The following is a 26,330-nucleotide window of genomic DNA, read 5'->3' as shown; positions in this document are numbered from 1 at the left end:
CCCTTCACCCTTGGTGGCGGAAGGCGGGACGGGAAAGGGCCGTCTGGACCGGCGCGCAACCCTCCGGAACCCCCCGGGGGCGGAGAGCCAGGCGGAGGACCCGGCGTCTGCCTGGCCCGCGGGAGGAACCTCCACAATCGGGTCCAGGCCCCAGGCCCTCAGCGGCGCCCGAGGCCGGAACAATAGCGCGCGCTGGCGGGCGGGGGCGGGGCGCTCCGCCGGGCACCGCCCCCGGCCCGCCCCCCGCGCTCCCACACTAGCTCGCACACTGGCTCGCACACTGGCTCCCACCCGCCGCCCGCCCAGGCACTACCCGCGGGAGCCGCCGCCGCCGCCGCCGCGCCCGCCATGGACGTCCGCCTGTACCCCTCGGCGCCCGCGGTGGGCGCGCGGCCCGGGGCCGAGCCGGCCAGCCTGGCGCCCCTGGACTATTACCACTGCGGCAAGGTAGGCGGGGGCGGGGTGGGGGCCCGGGAGGGCGGGGCCTGCCCGCGCCTTCGGACCCAGAGCCGAGCCAGAGCGCCCCGGGCTGGAGCGCGGGCAGCAGTACCCCGGCGGCTCGGGTCGCGGGCGCTCTCGGGGACACACGCGGGGAGATGCCGGCGGTGCCGACGCGCGGGGACACGCACCCAGCAGCCCCGCCGACGGGCACATGCCACTCACGCCGATCCCTTGGCGGTGACACTCATGCCCAGAGTTGTTGGGATCACAGGCAGAAGTCACCCCGACAGTCACTCACACGATGTCACAGTGACACACACTCACCTACGTCCCCCTGACAGCCTCGCATGCATTCACAAGCCGACACACAGTGACCCACTGTCACACACACAGCCATCCTGCTTACGCTACCGTCCCATACAAGTCACCCTGACAGTCATTTATTTCTACACAGCCACACGGAGTCACTCGCCCATCTGCGCTGTCACACCGCCACATGCAAGCCACCCGTTCCCACACTACGACGCCACACACCGCGTTCCATGCCCCCATCCACCGTCACACGCAGTCACAACTGGGGACAGGCACACAAAGAAGTCGCTCGACAGTCACTCGCTCACGCTCCCAGTGACTCAGTCGCACGCTGTCACCCATAGCCACCCCATGGACGGGGAACCTCAGGCGCCCTAATCGCCCTGACAGCCACACAGTCACACGCGGTCACACCCGGGGGCAGCCAAGGCCACCACACCGCCCCTCCCCCACCTCGGCCGTCCACACTCGCGCGTGGGCGTTTTAACTTCTCGGCGCCGCAGCGCACTAATTGGGCCGTTTGGTAATCGGTTGTCACCGCCCGGCGGGGCCTCGGATTGCGAGCTGGCCATAGCCCAGCGAGGCCTGTCCCCTCCCGGGAGCGAGGCCTGTCCCCTCCCGGCTGGGGCTTCGGTGAGGGATACCCCTTCTTTCCCGAGATCGCCGCCTCCACCCGCAGCCAGGTCCCAGCCCTGCTGCTTCGGGGGCGATGCGAGCTCGCGCGCCCGGAAGCTCGGACGGGCGGCGACCGACCCCGCTCCCCGCGCCGAGCCCAGCCCGGGACGCTGAGGTGCAGCGGCGCAGTGCGCGTCTCCTCCCTCGCCCGGGAGGGAACTTTCGAACTTAGTTAGGAAGCCGGACGGTCCGTGCGTCCGCGGGTCTGTGCGTTGGTCCGGGGCCGGCCGGAGCCGAGCGCGGCTTTTCGTCACTCGGAGCCCGGATTGAACGGCGCGCGTGGGTTTCCCCGCGGCCCTGGCGCAGATGCGCGGGCTCCATGGCACTGTGTGGTGAGTGCGCGTCGGGTGGCTGGGTCGGCGGCCCTCCGGGGCCTTAACCCCACCCCACGGGCTTTTCGTCAAGCTTCTTGCTGTGGGGATGCTGCGGGGAGGGGGCGTTCCCGCGCGGAGCCTGGGGCCGCCCAGGCTGAGTGCGTCCTCAGGCCTTGGGGAGCAGCTTCTGGACTCTGGGGGCAGAGCCCTGCGCAGTTCGCCTGGGGCTTGGGGTGGGGTCCGGGACCCTCAGGGCCGGGGGCGGCGTGGGCCGGGGGCAGGCGGCAAGTGAGGTCTCTCGGAGGATGTGGCGATTATCTTTTGTCCGGTGACGGGCAAAGTTAGAAGCCGAGAAGGGGGATGGTGTCTTCAAGAGAAGGCCGGTTCTCGGGCTGCTTCCATCTGATGGAGGAAGAATTGATTAGAAGTAGCAAGTGGAGTCTTTAGGAAGGAGAAGACGGTTGGGTTTGGGGCAGCTCGTCTATCTTCTGCCCTTGGCTTTGTTATTTTTTAAAATATGAAGTTGGCAAGGTTCCAGCTTCTGGTTTGGGGGCAGGGGTGAGATTGGGGACTTGGGCCTCAGAGTTTGGTTGGATGGGTGCCCCTCGCCTGCAGTGCTCCTTTTGGGGGTGGTGTTTCTGTAAACCCCATCAGAGTGGGGTGGTCTCATAAGGAGGCCTTTGGGGGGTGGAACTCAGCCGAGGCCCCTGCTTTATTCTGATGCTCTGTAAAGCTCTGACTCAGCACCAAGAACCAGTGTGAAACCCTGGTGGGAGGGAACCAATCAGGGAGTCAGAAGCTGGTGATTCTGGTTTCTGTCTGTGAACTAGGACCCCTGACCCAGAGCTGAGGGTGTGTCCAGGTGGAGGAGGGTGGCAGCTGGGCCGCTAAGATAGGTAAAAGAAAGGTCTGACATTGCCTTTGGACGTGGGATCTGCTTCTTGATCCTTCAGCCTCATGGCAGGGTGAGGCAGAGGAAGTCACTTGGCTCAGGGAGGGGTGGGTCAGAAGCCTGTGGGTAGCAGATCATCAGTGGGCAGTTGCCTTCAGCGCTGGCGGTTGCGGGGTGGGGCAAGTTGTGCCGAGGAGCTGATGTTGAGGGACGGGGGAGGCTCCGTCCTTACAGCTGGTCACTCTCAGAACTGGAGGGGAAACAGGCCCAAGATGCAGCCATGACCACAATTGGGGTCTATAGACTGGCTGCAGAACCAGCACACAGCCTGCACATTGGGGGCTCTGTCCCTGGAGCCCAGATAAGAGGCTTGTCCGCACAGGGCCTGAGAAACACAAGGGCAAGCCTTTGCCAAGTGATGCTGGACAGCCATGGGGCAGTTGACCTGGAAGGGCCCTTGGCGACCGTTCCCTTGGTGACTGTCCCTTTAGCGATCCTCTAACACAGAGATTCCAGCCTCTTTAAACCAAAGTCATGAGCAGTGGCTGTTCTTTGGGTATCTTTTGTTTGAGAAGATAGACAATGACTCAAAGCTGCTATGGTTTCATTTTTGCTTTGAAATAGATGTTTATTAATCACTATAATATTAGCATGCATTTGAAAAATAGCTTACAAGATATGAAACAGGCACATTACTTATTTTATGTAGTAATGGCGCCTGGTGAGCGTAGGGGTTTGTGGCCCTGTAGCCCTGTCTGTGGCCCCCTACTGGGAACCATTAATCCCCTCCTTCTTCCTTCACACAAGGGGAAACTGAGTCATGGAGTAGTATACTCATAGGTTACATAGCAAATGAAGAGCACAGCTGAGGCCTGAACCCAAGTTCCTGGACTCCCAGCTTCACACTTGTCTGGCGTTCCCCACACGTCTCTGTCATGGTTTGGGGCTTAGGAGTCGTGATGTTCTTCTAGGGTAACTATGAAGTCCCTTCATTAGGGTTTTGGCAAGGTATTTTACCAGGCTAAGGGCATTGCCTGGGGCTTCCTGCTCAACCATGGCAGACTAGTGGAAACTGGCCATTGGGATTGGGCAAACCTGGATTTAAATCTCCGCTTGTGTCATTGTGACCTAGGGCAAATGATTTTAGCTCATTGAGATATGATTTACATACAATAAAATGCAAATTTTAAGTGTACTGTTCCATGAGTTGTTTTTTTTTTTTTTTTTTTTTGCGGTAGGCCTCTCCCATTGCGGAGCACAGGCCCTGGACACGCAGGCTCAGTGGCCATGGCTCACGGGCCCAGCCGCTCCACAGCATGTGGGGTCTTCCTGGACCGGGGCACGAACCCGCGTCCCCTGCATCGGCAGGCGGACTCTCAACCACTGCGCCACCAGGGAAGCCCTGTTCCATGAGTTTTGACAAATATAACCACACATGTAACCACTATCCCAATCCAGATATAGAACATTTCTGTCACCGCAGAAAGTTCCCTTATGCTCCTTTACAGTCAGTACCCGCTACCCCTAGAGGAAACTACTTAACTAATTTCTATTATCAATGCTTTATTTAAGTTCAGTTTAAGTGTACTAAGTTAATTTAAGTTTTAGAACTTATGAAGCATATACATTTTTGCATTTGGGTTCATTTTGCTCAATGAAGTGTCCTTAAGATTCATCCATGTTGTGTATGTCAATAGTTTTTTCTATTTTATTTAGTAATATTACATCGTACGAATACAGCACGATTTGTTTATTTATTCACCTGCCGATGGACATTTGAGTTTGTTTCCATGTTGGGACTGTTATAAATAAAGCTGCTGTGAACATCCTTATACAAGTCTTTCTGTGAGTGGGACAAATTATTTAATATCTCTGAGCCTCAGTGTCCTCTTGAGGACAACATTGTCTACCTCTGAGGTTCGGGAGAGTTAAGTGAGTTGATATAGGATAGGAAAGTTCTTGACACATACCAGCTACTAATTAGATAACAATGCTATCAACCACCTGGGACCTATTCCAGTGAGAGACTTAGCATCTCTGTGTTCCACGTATCCTTCATCCCTGGTCCAAACACCCTGGGTACAAGGCCAACCCAGGATGAACCCAGGGTGTTCAAGGCCAACCTGGGTACCACTTTCTCCATGCAGTGCTCCACGGCCAACAACCTTCTCCCTGTCTCCAGGCACGCCCCATCACCCCAAGAACTGGGGTTCAAAACTGCATGGGTTTTGACATGTTCTGTCATCCATCATTCAATCAACAAACAGTTATCGAGCACCGCTTTGTGCTAGGCACTTCACTAGGCAACTGATGGTACAGCAGTGAAGCAAAGTGACACATATTGCTACCCTCTGGAGCTTACGTGTCAGCATGGGAAGTCATAAATATATGGGTGAGATAGATATGGTATTGTGACTGATGCCATCATTACAACTATGGAGAAAGATGAAGCAGGGAAGAGGGTTAAGGATATTAGGTCCAGGGGCTGGTTTGCAGTTTTAAGTAGGGAGGTTGGGGAAGGCCTTGTGGTCTAGATCAGTAGGTCTCAAATGTATGTACCCATTAAGAATCATCTGGTAAGATGTGAAACAAAAACAGATTCCTGGGCTTCCCTGGTGGCGCAGTGGTTGAGAGTCTGCCTGCCGATGCAGGGGACACGGGTTCGTGCCCCGGTCCGGGAAGATCCCACATGCCGCAGAGCGGCTGGGCCCATGAGCCATGGCCGCTGAGCCTGCACGTCCGGAGCCTGTGGTCCGCAACGGGAGAGGCCACAACAGTGAGAGGTCCCCGTACCGCAAACAAACAACCAACCAACCAAACAAACAAACACACAAAACAGATTCCTGGGCATCCCTTCCCGCCCTGAGATTCTGATTCAGCTGATTTGTGCTGGGGGTCCTGAGGGTTTGCATCTCTGAGGAGCGCCCAGCCATGCTGCTGCAGCTCTGGAGACCACACGTTATATATCAGCGGTTTGGTTGTTTGTATACAGGCTTTTGTGGGCTCCCACCAGGCAGGAACCATGCCCAGCACCTGGCACAGTGCCTGACACATAATTACTCAGGAAATTGTGCTGGCGGGTGAATGATTCAACTCTCCACCCACACAGCTCTGGGCACAGCATCTTGCCCCCGGATGGGATCTAGACAAGCTTGGTTCGTGAGTGATTGGAGGCTCCTTATGGAGAAAATCCATGAAGTGGAAGTTGCTGGTCCCAACTCACCCAGACTTGAGATATGAGACACCTGCTCAGCAACCCTAGTAGATGAGGTCCCCGCAGCATCTTTCTGCTGGGGCACAGGTGGCTGTGGATGGGTCCTGGGGAAGGAGCCCTGGGCTGGTTGGTCCTGGGGGAACTCTGGAAGGGTGCCTCTGTCTCTGTTAGGAAGATTTTTTACTTTCTGTCTAAAGGTGCTCCCTATAGCCCTCCCCTCCCCCAGTGTCCCAGAGGCTCCTCAAGGACCACACTTCCGTACCTTACCAATGTCAGGAGCAGCAGCCCAGGCCTGACACGGCCCCTCCCCCCCTTCCCCCCCCAAGTCTGCTGGGTGACCTTGAGCATGACAGTTCCTTTCTCTGGGCCTCTGTTACCCTCTGTGCAAAGGGAGAGCACATTAGTGACCATTAGTCTCATGAGATGGGGAGCTATGGTGTGGAAATATAACGAAATAAAGTCTGGGGCATGTCCTTTATAACTGTAGAGAGTGGTGCACCGGCAAGGATGAGGGTGATGCTTTTTTTTTTTTTTTTTTTTTTTTTTTGCGCTATGCGGGCCTCTCACTGCTGTAGCCTCTCCCGTTGCGGAGCACAGGCTCCGGACACGCAGACTCAGCAGTCATGGCTCACAGGCCCAGCCGCTCCGCGGCATGTGGGATCCTCCCGGACCGGGGCACGAACCTGCGTCCCCTGCGTCGGCAGGCGGGCTCTCAACCATTGTGCCACCAGGGAAGCCCAGGATGATGCTTTTTGAAGAGATTGGCCCTCATATGCATCAGAGGGTAGGAACCACCGTGTCTGTCTACCTTTACTTTTGTATTCCCAGAGCTTGCCTGGCACATAGGTGCCAGTAAATATTTGTCGAATGAACAAATTCAGGGCTGGCCTGTTGTTCCCTGTGGCTTGAGGAACTTAGCATCTGTTTGGCTCTTATAATCCGAAGACTTTGCGGTGAGCACATCGTGTCCAGAGCAGGGCAGGGCAGGGGCCAAGAGTCTTTTGGTTGACCTGACATTCCTAGAAGAACTTCCCCGAGTAGGCCCAGGGAGCAGAGCCCAGCATGGAGAGCAGCCAGTAAACTGGGAAGAGCCTCACCCGCATCCCAAGGATTGCCCTGCAGGTTGGCTGCCAGCTCCGTGTGATTCTGTAGGGCGTTTATTTTGCTTCTCGGATTTCCCAACGCTGGTCTCAGGTTAGGAAGGCAGTGTAAATTCTGGGACCTGGCAGACCTGGGTTTGAACATTACCTTACCATCTTCAGTGCAGGCAAGTTATTTCACCTCCCTGTGCCTCAGTCTCTGCATCTGGAAAATGGGCACATCAGCACCTCCCCCACACGGTTGCCATCAGAGCTGGAAATCCTGCCTGTAAGGTACTCAGCCCCAGCAGGAAATGCTTTCATTTCTATTCACAAAGAGCAGCACAATTGAAAGTTAAAATGCAAGAGGAATCTAGTTTCAGCACTGGCTGCTGGGGGAAGGGTCTTCCTAACAACAGGCCTTTCCATGCCTTGGTCTCTGGATCTGATTTTCCTGGGCCTAGGGTTTGAAGAGGTCTCTGCGCAGCATTCTGGGCAGACAAGGAGCTGCTCACTTCCTTTGCGTCTTTCTTTTTCCTTCTTGAATCTGTGTGGGAGGGGAGGTGGGTTTAGGAGGCAGAGAAGACTGGTTCAGATTGCAGCTGCACTGTTCATCGGCGTGGGCCGCTGACCTTGTGCACATCATTCAACTGCCCCAAGTCTCAGTTTTCTCATCTGTACAAGGGGACTGTAATGCGTTCCTCATATTGTTGCTATGAAGCTCAGATTAAAGTAACAGACATGGAAGTTCCCTCTAATGTAGAACAGTGTTTCCCAGCCTCAGCAATATTGACATTTTGGACCTGACAGTTCCTTGTCTTGGGGGTTTTTCCATGCATTATAGGATGTGGAGCATCATCCCTGGCCTTTACCAGCCGGATGCTAGCAGCACCCCGCACTCTAGTCACGACAATCAAAAGTGTTTCCAGACTTTGCTAAGTATTCCCTGGGCAGGGAGGCAAAATCAACCCTGTTGAGAACCACTAATCTGGAAAGTGTGGTACAGGTAAACTAGGAGATGATGGTGATGAGAGTGGCAGAGCTTTAGGACTCGTGCTTTCTGTTCAGTATTATTATTATTTTTTTTGCGGTACACAGCCTCTCACTGTTGTGGCCTCTCCCGTTGCGGAGCACAGGCTCCGGACGTGCAGGCTCAGCGGCCATGGCTCACGGTCCCAGCCGCTCCACGGCATGTGGAATCTTCCCGGACCGGGGCACGAACCCGTGTCCCCTGCATCGGCAGACGGACTCTCAACTACTGCGCCACCAGGGAAGCCCCTGTTCGGTATTTTAGTCCTGTGTCTCCTTGTCAGCAAATCCTGTATCCACGTGGTTGACAGTTATCCTGTTTATTTATTTACATGGACCAAAAACCTACATAGTGATTTTTCAGCATGGTTTGGGAGCAGCAGTAAAAACATATGGTAAGTAATTATTAACTTAATGAGTCTTGGTAAACTGTAATTTTAAATCTTAGTGAAAACATGTTGTATAACACGGGATAATAAATTTTGTTCAATTACCCTGATGCTTAAACTTGCTACTGTACAGTTGCGATTTCTGGTGCCTGCTAGAATGAGCAGCAAGGTTGTGGCTTTTCAGTGCGTAATGACCTGTTTCCTGCTGGGTTTTTCAGATGTTCAGCAGGTTTTAATGAGTGCCTACTGTGTGCGAGGGGACTCAGCCCTGTCCTGAAGGTGCAGGGACTCAATAGGAAACTCGGCTTTCCTAGATGAAAGGCTGTGTGGATCTGTAATATACTGGCTCGAAAGGCAGAGTCATAATTAAATATATAATTGTCTGGGGAAGTGATAGTGTCAGAGGTGTGGGAAGGCTGCACACGGCAGAGTCTTACAGGGAACACCAAGCAGGCTACATGGCGGAGGCATGCAGAGTGGTGGGAAGGCGTTCTAGGCAGAGGGGCACCCGTCGCAAGGGGGCTTGGAGAGGATTTGGGGTTACTATCAGCCTAAGTCAGGGAGTGCTGCCTGCAGAGGAGAGGGATGACAGCAGGAATCGTTATACGGAGGGAGGGGGGGGTCGCATCCCAGCTGGTTGGATTTTAAGTAGAAAGGTGCCTTGGAGCCAGAGTTATGGTTCAGAGTATGAAATGTTTCATGTTGCTGGATCCAGATCATTGTCGGTCACTGTCTCTTGGTCTTCTGCTGTGGGAAAGTTTTTTGGTCTTTTGTTTGTTTGTTTGTTTTTTGGTGGAGAGTTTAATATTATTATAAATGCCTACAAAAGATCCTTCACTTGTATGAAACTGGGGTTTATCATAAGTAGGCATCCTATTTTTTTACTGCAGTATAGTTGATTTACAATAGTGTTTTTGTTTCAGGTGTACAACAAAGTGATTTAGTTTTATATGTATATATATATATTTTTTTTCAGATTCTTTTCCATTATAGGTTATTACGAGATACTGAATATAGTTCCCTGTGCCATACAGTAAATCCTTGTTGTTTATCTATTTTATATGTAGTAGCGTGTATCTCTTAATCCCATACTCCTAATTTATCCCTCCTCCCCCTTCCCCTTTGGTAAACATAAGTTTGTTTTCTATGTCTGTGAGTCTGTTTCTGTTTTGTAAATAAGTTGATTTGTATTATTTTTTAGATTCCAGATATGAGTGATGTCATATAATATTTATCTTTCTCTGTCTGACTTACTTCACTTAGTATGATATTCTCTAGGTCCGTCCACGTTGCTGCAAATGGAAATATTTCATTCTTTTCTATGGCTGAGTAATATTCCATTATATATGTACACACACACACACACACACACGCACACCACATTTTCTTTATCCATTCACCTGTTGTTGGACATTTAGCTTGCTTCCATGTCTTGGCTTCTGTAAATAATGCTGCTGTGAACATGGGGATGCATGTATCTTTTTGAATTAGAGTTTTCATCTTTTCCAGATATTTTACCCAGGAGTGGGATTGCTGGCTCATATGGTAACACTCTTTTAGTTTTTAAAGTAACCTTCATACTGTTTTCCATAGTGGCTTCACCAATTTACATTCTGCTATGGGAAAGTTTAATGACTTGTGTTTGATTTCCCCCAGTAGCCAGGGATGCTCCGCTTCTCAGACTTTAGTGCAACAGAATCACCTGGAGGGCAGTTAAAACACAGAATGCCGGTGCCACCCCCAGAAGTTCTGATTCAGTAGGTCTGGGGAGGAGTTGAAAATGTGCAGTGCCAACAAGTTGGTGATGCCAGTGCTGCTGGTCTGGGAAGCACACTTAGAGAACCCAGCTCTCGTCTAGAATATGGGAGGATTTTCCAGCCTTGGCCTAGGACAGTAAGGATGTACTGCTGGCCTGAGGCATGTAGCCCTAACTTGGACTTGGTCAGGTGTCCCAGAGACTCCCGCCTTTTTCAGGACCCCTGTGGGTCACGGGGAGCGTCTCCTTCACCTTGGAGAGAATCTTACATTGAACTCCCTGGAAATAGACTCTGATGTGGCGAGTTGCCTGTGGAAGGTGTATCTGGGGGGAAGTTCTGAGGAGGTGCACCTTGAAGGCAGTAATGGAAGCAGTTGGGCAGAGGGAGATGCTGGCCTGGGATACAGTTAATGATGAAAGCATCCCACAGGGACCTTTGGAACTGGACTCCAGTTTGTCTCAAACTGAGGCAAGGAGGCCGTCCATTCCTTTGATTCTTGCATCCTCTGGTCACTGGCTTCAGGTGGCCCCCACAAGGTATAGCTGTGAGCCCAGAAGTTAGGGAATGAATGGGTGGAAAGGGAAGCACCACAGTGTCCATTTCAGGGAGCTGCATTTGGGGGAGAAAACTCACCTTCTTCTTGTTTCCCAAGAAATCAAGGGTCAGCATATTGATGATTAAATTTTAGAGACTTTTGAGTCACTTGCTAGATTCTTCGTTGCTTCATGCTGTGAGGGAGAGCTGGGAGATAACTGCTTCTTAGGTCCGAGTGAAGAAAAATGATAATTGATGGAATTTTCTGGGGTCCAAGGAGATTCTCTTACACATTCCTAGGTAGGATTCCAGAGTTCTTGCGCTGAGATGTCGCACATTTTTCTGTGTGGTAGGGAGGACTCCACATTGATTTCTGAGGAGCTTCTGGGCCATGCCTGAGTGAGTCACATCTGGGCAGGGGACCGTGGCCTTCTCTTTGGACTGGAGTCCTGTCACATTCTTCAAGAGCCTCTTTGCCCTGCCTCCACCTCAGGGGAGGTCAGCATCCATGGTGGTCCCTTTATCAATGTTTCAGCTTTTCTGAGCAACCAGGAAGCTCAGAGGCAAATGCCTGTGTCACTTGTAGGCATGACATAGGATATCATGGGACATCTTTTTTTTCTTTTAATTTTTAGTTATTTATTTTTGGCTGAGTTGGGTCTTCGTTGCTGCGCGCGGGCTTTCTCTAGTTGAGGTGAGCGGGGGCTACTCTTCGTTGTGGTGCGCGGGCTTCTCACTGCGGTGGCTTCTGTTGTGGAGCACGGGCTCTAGGCGCGCGGGCTTCAGTACTTTTGGCACGCGGCTCTGGAGTGCAGGCTCAGTAGTTGTGGCTTGTGGGCTCTAGAGTGCAGGCTCAGTAGTTGTGGCGCACAGGCTTAGTTGCTGTGCGGCATGTGTGATCTTCCCGGACCAGGGCTCGAACTCGTGTCCCCTGCATAGCAGGCGGATTCTTTTTTTTTTTTTTTTGTAACATCTTTATTGGAGTATAATTGCTTTACAATGGGGTGTTAGTTTCTGCTTTATAACAAAGTGAATCAGCTATACATATACATATGTCCCCATATCCCCTCCCTCTTGCGTCTCCCTCCCACCCTCCCTATCCCGCCCCTCTAGGTGGTCACACAGCACTGAGCTGATCTCCCTGTGCTATGCGGCTGCTTCCCACTAGCTATCTATTTTACATTTGGTAGTACCTATAAGTCCATGCCACTCTCACTTTGTCCCAGCTTACCCTTCCCCCTCCCCGTGTCCTCAGGTCCATTCTCTACATGTGCATCTTTATTCCTGTCCTGCCCCTAGGTTCTTCATAACCTTTTTTTTTTTTTTAGATTCCACATATATGTGTTAGCATACGGTATTTGTTTTTCTCTTTCTGACTTACTTCACTGTGTATGACAGATTCTAGGTCCATCCACCTCACTACAAATAACTCAATTTCGTTTCTTTTTATGGCTGAGGAATATTCCACTGTATATATGTGCCACGTCTTCTTTATCCATTCATCTGTTGATGGACACTTAGGTTGCTTCCATGTCCTGGCTATTGTAAATAGAGCTGCAGTGAACATTGTGTACATGACCCTTTATGAATTATGGTTTTCTCAGGGTATATGCCCAGTAGTGGGATTGCTGGATTGTACTGTATTGTATTGTTCTGTTTTTAGTTTTTAAGGACCCTCCATACTGTTCTCCATAGTGGCTATATCAATTTACATTCCTACCAACAGTGCAAGAGGGTTCCCTTTTCTCCACACCCTCTTCAGCATTTATTGTTTGTGGATTTTTTTATGATGGCCAATCTGACTGGTGTGAGGTGATACCTCATTGTAGTTTTGACTTGCATTTCTCTAGTGATTAGTGATGTTGAGCATCCTTTCATGTGTTTGTTGGCCATCTGCATGTCTTCTTTGGAGAAATGTCTATTTAGTTCTTCGGCCCATTTTTGCATTGGGTTGTTTGTTTTTTTGATATTGAGCTGCATGAGCTGCCTGTAAAGTTTGGAGATTAATTCTTTGTCAGTTGCTTCATTTGCAAATATTTTCTCCCATTCTGAGGGTTGTCTTTTCGTCTTGTTTATGGTTGCCTTTGCTGTGCAAAGGCTTTTAAGTTTCATTAGGTCCCATGTGTTTATTTTTGTTTTTATTTCCATTTCTCTAGGAGGTGGGTCCAAAAGGATCTTGTGTGATTTATGTCATAGAATGTTCGGCCTATGTTTTCCTCTAAGAGTTTGATAGTGTCTGGCCTTACATTTAGGTCTTTAATCCATTTTGAGTTTATTTTTGTGTATGGTGTTAGGGAGTGTTCTAATTTCATTCTTTTACATGTAGCTGTCCAGTTTTCCCAGCACCACTTATTGGCAGGTGGATTCTTAACCACTGCGCCACCAGGGAAGCCTTCATGGGACATCTTTTGCTCATTAACTCACTCCCAATTTCATTTCATTCTTCTATCATTTCTGCCTTTGTCTTGAGTCCTGCCATTCTTTTTTTTTAATTGTTTTTATTCCCTATAAAATACACAGAAATATATTAGAATAAAAAAAGTAGAGCCCCCTCTCATTCTCTTTCATTTTCCCCACTGCCCTCTCAGCCCTGCTCCCCAGGGCTAACCACTGAGGGGAGTGTGGTGGGTATAGTTCCAGGCATAACCATTCTTCAGTTCAGTACTTCTAATGAGTTTATGGTTTCTATTTCTGTAATCACTTTTTCATTTCTCAGAATTCTGTATTGTTTCTTGATTGAGCTTATGTTCTAGTAGCCCATCCTTTTTTTTATGGATATGTGAATATCTTGAATCTTTTTGAAGATAATGTTTCAGTTTTATAAAAAAGTTATCTTCTGTTTGCTGCATTAACTCTGTTTTCTTGCTGGTTAGGTCTTTGGTTCACTTCCTGGTCTCTCTTTTATGCTGATATTTTCTACAAATGCCTGGTGATTCTTGGTTGACGTTTATTTGTGAACAAGGGTCTAGATTGATCTGTTCTATCGTTGTAAGTTTCCTCAACATCTGTGAAAGCCAGGAGCATGTGGGTAGGCAATGTGAATGTTAATTTTAGGTGCCCTGGGCGGGGCCTGTGTGTAGACACTTAAAGCTGGAGACTTCTACTAGAGCATGGGACAAGCTCACTTGAGGTTGGGGACATCTGTTTCTCCTATCAGCCAGCAGTTACCCATGGGCACTGGTGCACTTTGTTTTTCCTGCATCATGTCCATCCCTGGTGGGGGAATCCCTGAGACAGATTTCTCATTTAATTAAAGAGTTCTTCCTGGCTTTAGCCTCAGGGCAAAACCAACAGTCAGCTTCTCTGAGGACTGTAGACTAACACAAAGGTCAAGTCACCTCCCCCTGCCCAGGGCTTTCAGCCCCTGCTGCCTGTGCTTTGGGATTTTCTGGGGTTCAGTTAGGAAAATAGCTTTTCTGGAGGTCTTGTGTTGGTGTGCTGGTGCCTTGGAACTGGTAGATTTCATTGTCAGTCTGTCTCTTCGACTTCTTACTTTCCAGCACCCTCTCAATGTTTCTGATGCCCAGCCCTTTCTTGTTTTCTTATGGGCTCTTTTGGAGTTGTGCAGTTTTCATCTCTCTATCTGAATTATGAATATATGTGTGTGTGCATATGAATTATGAATATGTGGGTGTCTCTACCTCCCCTGTTTTGTCATTCTGGTGGGGTTTAGAAGAGGGGAGAGGTAAAAGTATGTGTTCTACCCATCATCTTGAACAAAAAGCCCCCTCTCACAGATTTTTATTTCTAAAATTTGTGCTGTTTTATGGAGAAAGTAGGGTAGAAATAAGCACAAATTATTCTCTGAGCATTTACTGCGTGTCAGGCTCACGCACTCATATCATCTCGCTGAATCTTCGTAAGAACTATGCTAGGCACATGTGTCCCCATCGTGTCACTGAGAAGACTGAGATCCAAATAGGTCAAGTTACAAAGGGCAGCAGAGGAGCTGGTTGGCAGAGCTGGGGTTTGGCCTATGCCCTCCCTGCTCCTGCAGCCTCCATGGTGCCCGCTGGAGCTCTCGCCCTCTGCAGGGATGCAAGAATGGACCAGCTCACCCCTTGTTTTTACTGTTGATGCATTGCCTATTCTGGGGGCCAGGGGGTTCCCAGCTGGGCCTCCTGCCTTGGTTTTCAACTTCGAACATCATTTGGTAATAGAATGCCTTCACATTAGAGCTAATTCAAATGTGCTTATCTCGAAGTTGGGCCTAATTTGTAGGAATGATATAGAAACCTGTTGGAAACGAATCCAACTCAGTAGTATAACCCAGGGTCAATCTCATGCATAAATTTTATTGTTCCGCAGTGCTATGTTTTGACTCGAACTGAACTTGATAATGTGGAAGGTGGACCCAGGGCCTTTCTTTGCTCATTTATTCCGCAAAGATTTAACGAGTGCCTATTGGGTACTACCTACATTATTTAAGGAGGTCCCTTTACCCCACCCCACCCCTATGCATTCTCTGTTCTATATGTCCACCAGAGCTGTAAGTTAATTTTTATACAAAACCAGATAGTGGATTCAAATATAACTTTTGAATTCTATGGAAGTGCCTGGGTTCATATCCTGTCACTTACAAGCTGTGTGACTTTGGACCTGTCACTTAACCTCTCTGAGCCTCAGTTATCTCACATAATTGCATTTGCATCTCAGGTTTGTGGTGAGGCCTCTGGGAGATCAGGTAAGTCATCCCCTCCCTCATTTCTGTGCCAGGTGCTGTTCAGGTCAGCTGGACCCTCGAAGGACAGTGAGCATAGATGTCATCCCAGGTTTTTATGTCTTTTTATAAATTGGAGGTCTAAGGAGCTTTTGAGTTCAGAATTAAGTGTAGTGGTGTTTTTGGTTGGGGTGGTCTCGTTTCTCCTCTGTATCAGTTCTCTTCTTTCTCATTGAAGCTCTCACAGGAACCCTTTCAAGTTCAATGAAACATTCAGACTCACAAGACTCACACAGGTTACCCTTGGTACCTGTCTCCTTGAAGGACTTGGGACAGGAACCACCGCTTGCCAGCAGGGCACATGATCTGTCCCTCTTCTGCGGGAGCACTTCTAGCAGCGGGCTCTGCGGGAGCCCACAGAGATGGCCAGCAGCTCTTCTCTTTGTCAACCCCCGCCCTGCCAGGTTTTAGTAAAGATGCAAGGGAGTGAGACCCACAATGGGTGGGTTTGGAAGCCACCCTGACTTAGAAGCTTTAGTTCCCAAAGGAACATCTCTTGTAACAATTCCATAGTCTCCACATCAAAGGTCCCTGCAAGGGGCATGTCAGTTACAAGAGTCACTACACTCAGGGCAACTTTAACTATGGCTTCTTTATCAAGTCTTTGTAATTTATTTATAACTTATTTATAGTTCCTTCCAGTCCAGATGCAACTTACCAATCAAGGGTCATTTTACCACAAGCAGAGTTACCTAGTCATATAGTTAGCATCCTGCCTTCATCAGGTTTCCAAGGGAGTTACGCTAGACAGTTTAAAAAGCTGAAATGCTTTTGCAAAAGGGAAAAGGGTTTGGTTAACCCTTTGTTCATATTCGCAATCCTATTTTCCCCTGAGGGATGGCGCTTTTCAGCAGTTCTTTTGGAGGGATGAATGAAGCCCTTGGTATGTTTTTTTTTTTTTTTTTTTTTTTTGCGGTACGCGGGCCTCTCACTGTTGTGGCCTCTCCCGTTGCGGAGCACAGGCTCCGGACACGCAGGCTCAGCAGCCATGGCTCACGGGCCCAGCCACTCCACAGCATGTGGGATCTTCCTGGACCGGGGCACGAACCCGTGTCCCCTGCATCGGCAGGCGGACTCTCAACCACTGCGCCACCAGGGAAGCCCCCTTGGTATGTTTTGAAATGTATCCCATGCTTGTGTACGTTTTCTGATTGATTATATAAGACACACTCACGCTCTGGCCAAGAGATATGCTTTGGAGTCATATTGGCCTGGGATCAAATTCTGGCTTTGAAACTTATTAAGAGTTAATTCATTTACTCATTCATTCATTCAGCCATGCAAAGAACATTCACTGCCTGCTGTATGCAGGGCTTGGAGGTATATGCCAGGCATGGAAAGGAGATGAAGACCTGGTCCTTGTCCTTGAGAAGCCGCAGTCTAACATATTAGAGAGACAGGCAAAAAGAAACAATTCCAAATGGGTGTGAGACTACCAGGCCAAGCAGCGGGGCAGTTAGGGAAGTCTTCTCAGATGAGGGGACACCTGGCCTGTGCTTGAAGGTGAAATTGGCCATGTGAAGAAGATAGGGAAGAGCATTCCAGGTAGAAGGAACAGCACATGCAAAGCCATCGAAGGGGCCAAGAGTGTCAAGAGATGAGGCTAGAGAGGGGAGCAAGGCCATTTGGAAAGCTACTTATTATCTCTGGGCTTCAGTTTCCTCATCTGCAAAATGGGATTAACTGTGCTTACCTGTTGATGAAATTAAGTGAGATAATAACATGTGTTTAAGCATCTGGGATACTTAATTTTAATTCCCTTTCCAAAACTCTCTATGGGTGCCTAAGAGCCAAACTTTGATTTTAAATGAGACAAAGAGAAAAAAAAAACAAGCTGCAGGGCCTGGCCTCCCACCTGTGCAGTACAAGCATTTCCTCCACTGGCTCTTGTGTTAGTCCTTTTACTTGTCTTGTGGATCGATCGCTAAATGTTTGCGTGCTGTCTTGGATTATGTCTTATAGTATCAGTGAAGCACATAATTGTGTTTTCCTAAAGACTCCATGTTAACAATAAGCCACCACCCTGTTGTGGCATCTTTGGGACAATATTCCCTCTGCCGACAGCTTTGAGTCTGTCCGATGCTCTGTCAACAGGTCCTGTCACTTGCTGCTTTGTCTTGCTTTTCTGAAAGGTGGCCACCTCCCACATACAAGCTGGGGGCACTTAGCTTTTGGGGACATTCACTATCCAGTCACTTGTGTGACCACAAGTCACACATCACGATGAGCTGAGGAACCATCCCGACCGTGATGGAGCTCCGTCTGATGTGTAAATTAGATCCTGTCATTTCTCTGGGCAGAATCGCTCATGGGTCTCTGTTGTGGCTTGGTGAACTCTGCCCAACTGAAATCAGACCTCTGCTTAAAACCTTCCAGTGCTTCCCCTGGTGTGTAGGTAACATCAAATGCCTTTTTTGGTGCAGACATCCCTGTGTGATCTAGTCCCTGCCTGCTTTTCCAGCCTCACTCCCAGCTGCTCTGTCCAAGGCCCCAGGCTTTGTGCTGGGGATACGGTGGGGAGCAAAGCCAGCCTCCATTGACTCTATTCTAACTACCCCAGCCTTCTTGCTTTTCCCCAGACACCTCCACCCGCATGGTCTTTTTTGCTTGAGGGGCCTTGCATATGCTGTTTCCTTGGTCTGGAATGTCCTTGTCTTTATTCTGCACGAGGCTGGCTCCTGCTCACCCTTCAGGTCTCCACTTTATCCTCACCTCCTCCAAGACTCCAACGCCCCTAATCTATGCAGTTACCCTGTTATTCTCTATCTCAGCCTCCAGTGTATTTTCCCCCTTGCATGATATATCTATGAGATGACTTGAGTGTCTGTTCTACCTTGAGGACAGTAAGCTTTCCAACCAGTGGCATCGTGCTTGTTTTCTTCACTCCCTAGTCCCTGGCACCTTAGCGTGGTGTCTCCTGTGTAGTAGGTGCTCAATAAAAAGAATGAATGAATCAGTGTGGTGGTTATACTTTCCAGAGATGGCCACCATAACATATCCCAGGCTGTGTTTCCAAGAATAATTTGCTTACCCTCTCTGGGCCTCACTTGTCATATTTGTACATTGTTGCCAAGAGGATTAAACACATAAATGTGAGAGACACAGTGTCTGGGCCTTGCAGATGTTAATAAATGTGAGTTCCCATTGTAACGACAGAGCCCAAGGAAGAAAGTTGAAATGGCAGTCAAGAGGGTTGATGGTCGAAACCCTTGGATTTTTCATCAATGCTTGACTCTCTGAGGGCAGGGCTGGCAGACCTCAACCCCCTGTTTTGTCCACTTCCCATCTCCCTGTGGGTAGTGACCTTGCCATTTTCAGGAGGGAGGCGTCACTCCTGGTTGGTTGGGTTGGGGTATCTGGGGCACGGTTGGCCTGACCTTCGGAGATAAGGAAATCTCTCTCTAGCCTGTGGGAACGCTTCTGTTGGGCAAGTAGGACTTTTTGGTCACTTCTCTCCTGAAGTTATCACCCCTTTTTCTTATTAAACTGTAAATTATGAAGACTGTGTTCCCTGCCAAAAAGTTGGGGAAATCACCCGCTACTCTCCTACCACACAGACTCAAGAACAGGGTTTAGGGGTTCCCTGGTGGTGCAGTGGTTGAGAGTCCGCCTGCCGATGCAGGGGACACGGGTTCGTGCCCCGGTCCGGGAAGGTCCCACGTGCTGCGGAGCGGCTGGGCCCGTGAGCCATGGCCGCTGAGCCTGCGCGTCCGGAGCCTGTGCTCCGCAACGGAGAGGCCACAACAGTGAGAGGCCCGCATACCGCCCAAAAAAAAAAAAAAAAAAAAAAATGAACAAGGTTTATTTGGGCACTTTCCTTCCTTACTATTTAATGTTGCGGACATCTCCCCTCCACCCCAGTCCCCCAGAAACCTCTTACCCATCTTTTTCTTTCCCCTTCTCACAGTGTGTAATGTACTTATTCATTCTTTGTATTGTTTATGTCGCACTAAATTATCAGCTTCACAAGGGCTGACTCTTTGCTGGTGGCTCATGGACGTAGCCCAGAGCAGTTCTCACTGCTGTGCCTCGGTCTTGGCATTCCTGACCTACCTGGCAGGCTCCTACATTTTTAAGTTTCTGCTCAAGTGCTACTCCCTCCGGGAGGCCTTTGCCGCCTGCTGCCCGCCCCTGCACCCAGCTCCTGGCACACCATAGGCTCCCTGATAACTGGAGTATTCTCTGTCCCAGAGACAGGGCCTCGAAGGCTGTGTCTGGGAGGTTGGACTTTGTCTCAAAGGTGGTGAGAGTTGAGGTGTGTTGCATTTGAGAAGAATCTCAGTGGCTCTCTTAAGGGGAAAACAATGGATGGGGGCAAGAATGGATGCAAGTAGACAGTGGGGAGGTGATTACTATCATTTAGAAGAGGACTGGTGATGGCTTGGGGATACACTTTCCAATATGGTAGCCACTAGTTACACGTAGCTATTGAAAGTAAAATGGAATAAAATATAGTTCCTTAGTCACACCAGCCATATTTCAAGTGTTTCATAGCCCCCGTTGGGCAGTGTGGATATAGAACATTCCCGTCATTGCACAAAGTTCTCTTGGACCCCTCTCTGGCTTGGACTGTGCTGGTGGGATGAGAATGGGGAGAAGTAGAGGGATATGGAAGATGTTAGGAGGTGGAATGTGTGTGATTTGGGGACAGGTTGGCCATGCGGTGTGCTAGAGAGAGGGTGTCAGGGCGAAGACTAGACTGTTGGCCACGGCCAAAGTAGAACTTCTGGCTCAAAGCAGTGAGCGTTTTTTTTTTGTTTTGTTTTTTTTCGTTGTTTGTTTGTTTGTTTGTTTGCGGTACGCGGGCCTCTCAGTGCTGTGGCCTCTCCCGTTGTGGAGCACAGGCTCCGGATGCGCAGGCTCAGCAGCCATGGCTCACGGGCTCAGCCGCTCCGCGGCATGTGGGATCCCCCCGGACCGGGGCACGAACCCGTGTCCCCTGCAACGGCAGGCGGACTCCCAACCACTGCGCCACCAGAGGAGCCCACAGTGAGTGTTTTTATGGCTCTTGATTCAGGGCATCATGTCAGAAGGATTATCCACGTTCCACCAACAGCACGAGAAAGCACCCTTTTTTTTTTTTTTGGCTGCACCGCGCGGCATGTGGGATCTTAGTTCACTGACCAGGGATTGAACCCGTGCCCCCTGCAGTGGAAGTGCAGAGTTTTAACCACTGCACCACCAGGGAAGTCCCAAAAGCACCCATCTTATCGCACCCTCCTGGCAGAGTTGATTGTCTTTTGAAAAACCTTCAGTTGTGTATATGCCTCTTGCCAAACCCGCCTTCACTTGGGGTCTAGCATGTGCGCCGTGAGGTCTTCGTGGTCAGGGAATTATATGTATATTAATGCAGATTTCAATCAAAAGAGTTATGTTTGCCATTGTGGTACGGTCTGATGCTGTTTAAATGCCTTTGGTAATATCTTCAATGAGACGGCAAATAGAAAACAGGAAAGTTAGTAATAAAAAATGAATTAGGGTGATTAGCAAAAGGTGAACCGCTTCCCTCCTCAGGCAACAGGCCGAGATGATGGAGCTTTGCAGGGATCCTCCTGTCCAAACACCCGGCTGGATTATTGCAGCCTCTGTGGCTGGCCCTGGGGTCTTCTCGGCACATAGGACTTGGTTATTGCATTTCGTTTTGCAAAGGTCACAGGCATCCCCTTCGAGGGACTCTGAAGGGGCTCATTCCCTGGGGTGGGCTAGAGTGGGGCCTCGGAAGAGGAGTTTCTAACTCAGGGCAGGTCAGGAACCTTCTTCTTCCAAGGCAGAGACATCAGTGGCCTTGCTTCCCCTCCCTTCATCCTCCAAGGCCCTGGGGAATCTGTCCCTCTTTGCAACATCTTCTCCAAAGGTGCCCTTAGAGAACCTTTCCTAGCTGTCTGGTGCTGGGGTTTGGGGTCCCTTCAAGAAGGCAGTAGAGGCAAACACTCTAATTGCCTAATGCAAACACTGGGACTGGTTCCTGGGGCATCAAAGGGAAACAGAATTCTGGTGACCGTGTAAAGTGTGTGGGACTGGAGCTCAAATCAGAAGGACTTGGAGCTTCTACCTTGGTAACGTTGGAACTCACATCCACCCAGAGCTTGGAGCATGGAGAAGGCACAGCTGGTGGTTGGGATGGTTATGTCTACACTGGTCGGCTCACTTCCATAGTCGATGGCCAGGGCTGGGTAACACACATGTTAGCTATATGATTGCCAAAACAGATGGGCAGATTTGGTTAATACCATGTTGGTTGGATGATCCCCCAAACGGGGTAACTATCTCTCTTAAGGCAGTGCTTCTCAAATTTTAACTCACATGGGAATCATGTAAGGGTCTTGTTAAAATGCAGATTCTGATTCAGTAGATCTGGGTGGGGTCAGAGACTGTGCATTTCCTACAAGGTCCAGGTGATGCTGAGCTGCTAGTCGGTGGACCACAATTTGAGAACTGAGGACTTTGTGTCAGTTTGAGCTCCCTAGCCCACCTTCCTGCCTCTGTCGTTCCTGAGAGGTCACTGCCAGGCTGCGTGCTGGTGCCTTGGAGGTGAGTGGAGGAAGGACCACAAATAATCATCCCGGATGAAGACAGATGTGGACTTGGGGTGTGTCAGCCTTTAGGGCGAGGCCTCAGTTCTGAATCATCTCTATGCTTCTTCCCGCTCTTCCCCAAGGCCTGAGTTTTCTCCCCCAGTCAGAGCTGGCAACATCCAGCTCTTTCCCTCTTATCCTTCAAGTAAAGCTCTTTCTCTCTGTCTCTCATGTTATATAAGCTACAGTCACAACTTGGCACCTGGCACAAGATGCTGATCTCAAACATGGAAACTCTTACTGCCATGCAGGGTTGTGGGGTTAAGATGGCAGTGAGAGGTGCCAGCCGAGTGGGGGTGGGGATTTATTGAATTCCTATGTGCCAGCCACTGTGCTCGGTGTCTTATGTATACTGTCTTATTTAACCGTCACAATAGCCCTTCACATTATGTATTGTTACCATGTCAGGTGATGTGTGTCAGGTGACACCTGAAGCTTAGAGAGGTTGAGAAACTTGCCTAAGGTCACTCACCTGTTATTAGCGGAGTAGATCAGGAACCGGAATCTGTCTGCTCTGAAGTCATGATCTTTATTCTGCAGCACGTGTCCTCCCATGTACAAAGAATCTTTAGCTTCCTTTGGGACGCCCTTTCACATACGCTCCCTGTTTAGACTCAGATCACCCCTCCTGGGGAAATCTGGCATAGGATGTGTCATTCTCACTGCAGAGACAGGCAGACCTAGGCACAGAGGCAGTGCCCATCTTGTCCAAGCTCAAGCCAGAGTCATAGGCCAGCAGGGCTCAAACCCGGGCGCTTGGCCTTCACCCCCCAGCTGCTTTCCACCTCCCAAGAAGATTTTGTTGTTCTCAACTTGATGTTGTATAGATCAGACCTATGCTCTTTGACTGTGAGCGTATCATGGCCCATACTCTTTTGTTAGCTCCTGTATCAGTTATCGCTTGCTGTGTAACAAGTCACCCAAAATTAGTGCCTTAAAACAACCACCATTTTATTTGCTTATAATCTGTGGGTTGGCTGGAGGGCTTTCTGCGCTGGCTGGCCTCTGCTGGGCTCTGTCCTGCATCTCTGGTCACTTGGCCAGTGAGCTGACAGCTGGGTGATAGAGGATGGCTTCACCCCTGTGTGTGTGTGGCACTTGGCAGGCTGCTGGCTGGGGGCTGATTGTTGGGTCAGCTCTTCCCAGAGCCTCTCATCCTCCAGCAGGCTAGCTCGGGCTTGCTCACCTGGTGCTCCGGGGTTCCCAGCACAGCGAGAGAGCTCACCCCAGTGCACAAGCGCTTTTCAGGCCTTTGCTTGGGGCACATTTACTGCTGTCTTGTTGGCCAGATAAAGTCACATGGCTAAGCCTGGCTTCAAGGCGTGAGGAAACAGACTCCGGCTCTTGATGAGAGGAGGTGCAACATCACAGCACAGAGGGTGAGCATGCAGAAACCGGAGGACCTGTGGTCGTCTTTTTAATCCACCACAGCTCGCCTCGCTCTTTCAGACCACAAACATTTATCAAGCCCCTGCTGTGCACCAGGTGCTGTGGCAGGGACTCCAGCACAAGACAGACCTAGTGTTGCACTTATGTGGCCTCTAGTCTAGCAAACAAATAATCACATAACGAAACACATAATGTGAACATGACAAGTGTGATTAGGAGAGCTGCACAAGTGCTGTGGGTAACAGGGAGGGTCAGGAAGGACTTTCTTGACCCTTAAACTGAGACCTGTAGGGAGACCAGGAGTTGCTAGGTAATAGGGACAGAGGGGAAGCATTCCAGATAGCCAGAATAGCATGTGCAAAGGCCCTGTGGAGGGAGGGACCTGGCACATTTGAGCATCTAGTGAGGTGCCAGTTCCCTTTAACTGTCAGCTGGTTTGGGCTGAGAAAGGAACTTAGGGTTCACAGCTGTCCCCTGAGCAGCCTCCATGTGACCCAGTCTCAGGAGGGAGGTGGGGATAGACCTTTCCGTGGGTGGCTTGCTCACAGGGGCATCTGGGCTTGGTGGTCTCTGGGAGGAGGAAGAGAATGATGCTCACGTGGGCACCCAGGAAGTCCTTGTGGAAGAGGAGGGATTTGAGCATTAGAAAGGGCAAGGAGACAGCGAGAAAAGGGTCAGATGCATAAAACTGCAGGGGCAGGGGTGTGCTGGGTTAAGTAAGGGGCTTAGATTTGGTTCTGTTGGCCAGCAGTCTTTGAACCATGAACCGAGAATGATGTGGTCAGATCTGGGGTGGGGACATCAGTATTGGGTCCCCCTGGGGAACTCCCTGCTTACTCCCAAGAGCTGCCTTTGATGTCCCCAAGCGTTTACAGGTTCTCTCAAGGCATATCAGGAGGTACAGTTTTGGGAAAAGGCCTGAGCTCCCTGGAGACAGAGTAATGATCATAAATGAGCCAGTACACAGTTGGAAAAATGGGACAAGTCAGACAAATCCAGGTTTGAATCCCTGCTTCTCGATGACATCACCATGAAACTCTGGGCAGGTCACTGCCCAGCCCCAAGCCTTGGTTTTCTCATCTGAAAATGGGGCCTCGTCCCATCCACCCTGGGTCGGGTGAGGAGGGACCAGTGGGGCTGAGTTAACGTTAGCGCCTTTGCTTCTGTGCATGAAGGCTCTTGTCTGTGTGCAGCCGAGGACAGTGCAAGGGACCTCAGTGACTACAGAGTCTGAGTGCAGCAAACGCTCGTCTTTACCAGGCCTGGATGTCAGGGAAGCTGTCTTTCCCAGAATAAACAGAAACCATGGCAACCAGTATGCATCATGTGGGCCAGCAGCCCATCCCGCTGCCGATGGCCAGGAGGAGGGCCTGTCACAGATGTCCCCTGGGGGTGAAGTGACCCCCCCCAGGGACCTTCTTGGCCCCCCCCTCTGTCTGAGGTAGGACTGAGAAGTTCTGGAAAAATCAGTCCTGATTTTCGGTTTCTAGTCAACCCTAAATTTTATTATTTAATTTTATTTTTCCGTCTTGTTCCAGAAAGCATGTCTTGAATGAGATAAGTGGGAGCAAGCCTCCCTGCCCTCCCCATCCCTTTGTCATCTGCAAATTGATCCCTTGGAAGGATTTGCCAGGACGATGCTGGGGGCAGGCATCAACATGGTGGCAAAGCTACCCTAGGAGGGAGGGCAGGGGCCCAGTAGGCTCTGCCAGTCTCCCCAGACATGCAGCGAGGTGGTGACATTAACACCCCAGTGGACAGAGAGGCTCACCCTCACCGAGGGTTCACAGCTACTAAGTGGCAGAACTGGGATTCGAACCTGGGTCTTCATGCTTCACAACTCATTTCCACGCTGCATGTGGCTGAATTGGGTGCTCAGCCACCAGTGTGGCAGGGCAGAGAGAGTTTATCAGCCCTCCGTGTGGGGAGCCTGTGATGCCTGCCCCTAGCACAGAGGGGTCCAGGGTGGTGGCGGAGAGGCAGCTGAGTTGGTCTTGGAGACTGGGAAGGTTTTCCAGTCCTTGTGTTTCTGCCTGGCAGCCTCCTTTTGCATCTCTGGTAGGAGAAGAAGTCAGGACTTATGCGCTGACTTCTAGAAGCATGGCCTTGTCTTGGCTGGAAGTTGGGAAAGGGGTTTTCTGGAACCCCTGGCTTCTCCCCCTGTGTCTGCGGCCATCCAGACTGGACAGTCAGAGCCAAGCTTGGGGAACCCCTTGTCTCTTGGAACCTTAGGTCCTTATCCGTAAAGTGAGGGACTTGTTGACTCAGTTGACAGCCTCATGGCAGTGAGCATGGATGATAGAGCCCAGAACCTTAGTTCCAATCCTGTCTGGGACACTTACTAGCTGTGCACATCTAGAAAGTTACCCAACCTCTCAATTCATGCCTCTGTAAGATGGGAATAATAATGGCATCTACCTAATGGGGTCATCATGAGGACCAATATTTGTAAACGCGGGAAACAGTACCTGGGACAGAGTATGTGCTGTTTCTAGTGTTACCTCTTGGAGTTGCTGGGAAGTTAGTGTGAATGTGGCAGGACCTGTCATGCTCGGCAGGAAGCAGATGCTCAGGCACTGTGAGCTTTTTGATTGAGGAGAGGAGGCAGGAGATGGGGTCAGTGTGGAGGGTACCCGGGTAGACAGACGCCTGGGCTGGCTTTGGGACCTTGGAATACCCACTCCATCACTCCGTGTCTGGCTTTTGGTGGTTGCTTATTTTTGGTCATTCATTCACAAGAACACACACGAAGATATAAAAGTATAGATAATACATTAAAAACTTAGAGCCAAGGAAAATATAAAATAGAACCAATTCCAGGTGGAAAATGAAAACAGATATGTTGGCCTTGGGCTCTATAGTTATTGAAATTGGCCTGCACATCTGGTTGTGGGCTTCCTGGTGGACCAGTGAAAAGGGAAATAGATTTACTCCAGGATTTCTTTATCCAAAGGGAAGATGCTTGGCAGCTTCTCACGGGAAACACAGCTTTAACTGGTATTTGGAACTA

The 26,330-nt window shown here is 50.1% G+C and overlaps 1 protein-coding gene across 1 annotated transcript in view; it reads left to right on the top strand.

Moving 5' to 3' along the window:
• The first annotated feature begins 348 nt into the window (after nucleotides 1-348).
• TOX2 (TOX high mobility group box family member 2) overlaps nucleotides 349-26,330 on the top strand; it is a 147,894-nt gene continuing 121,912 nt past the window's right edge. Inside the window, exon 1 of the mRNA XM_060078428.1 lies at nucleotides 349-447. Coding sequence (XP_059934411.1) covers nucleotides 349-447 — 99 coding nt within the window. The remainder of the gene's footprint in view (nucleotides 448-26,330) is intronic.

The sequence above is a fragment of the Mesoplodon densirostris genome, chromosome 16 (genome assembly GCF_025265405.1).
Source record: "Mesoplodon densirostris isolate mMesDen1 chromosome 16, mMesDen1 primary haplotype, whole genome shotgun sequence".
Taxonomy (NCBI): Eukaryota; Metazoa; Chordata; class Mammalia; order Artiodactyla; family Ziphiidae; genus Mesoplodon; species Mesoplodon densirostris.
The sequence above is the reverse complement of the archived record's forward strand: the minus strand, read 5'-3'. Positions and strand labels throughout refer to the sequence as shown.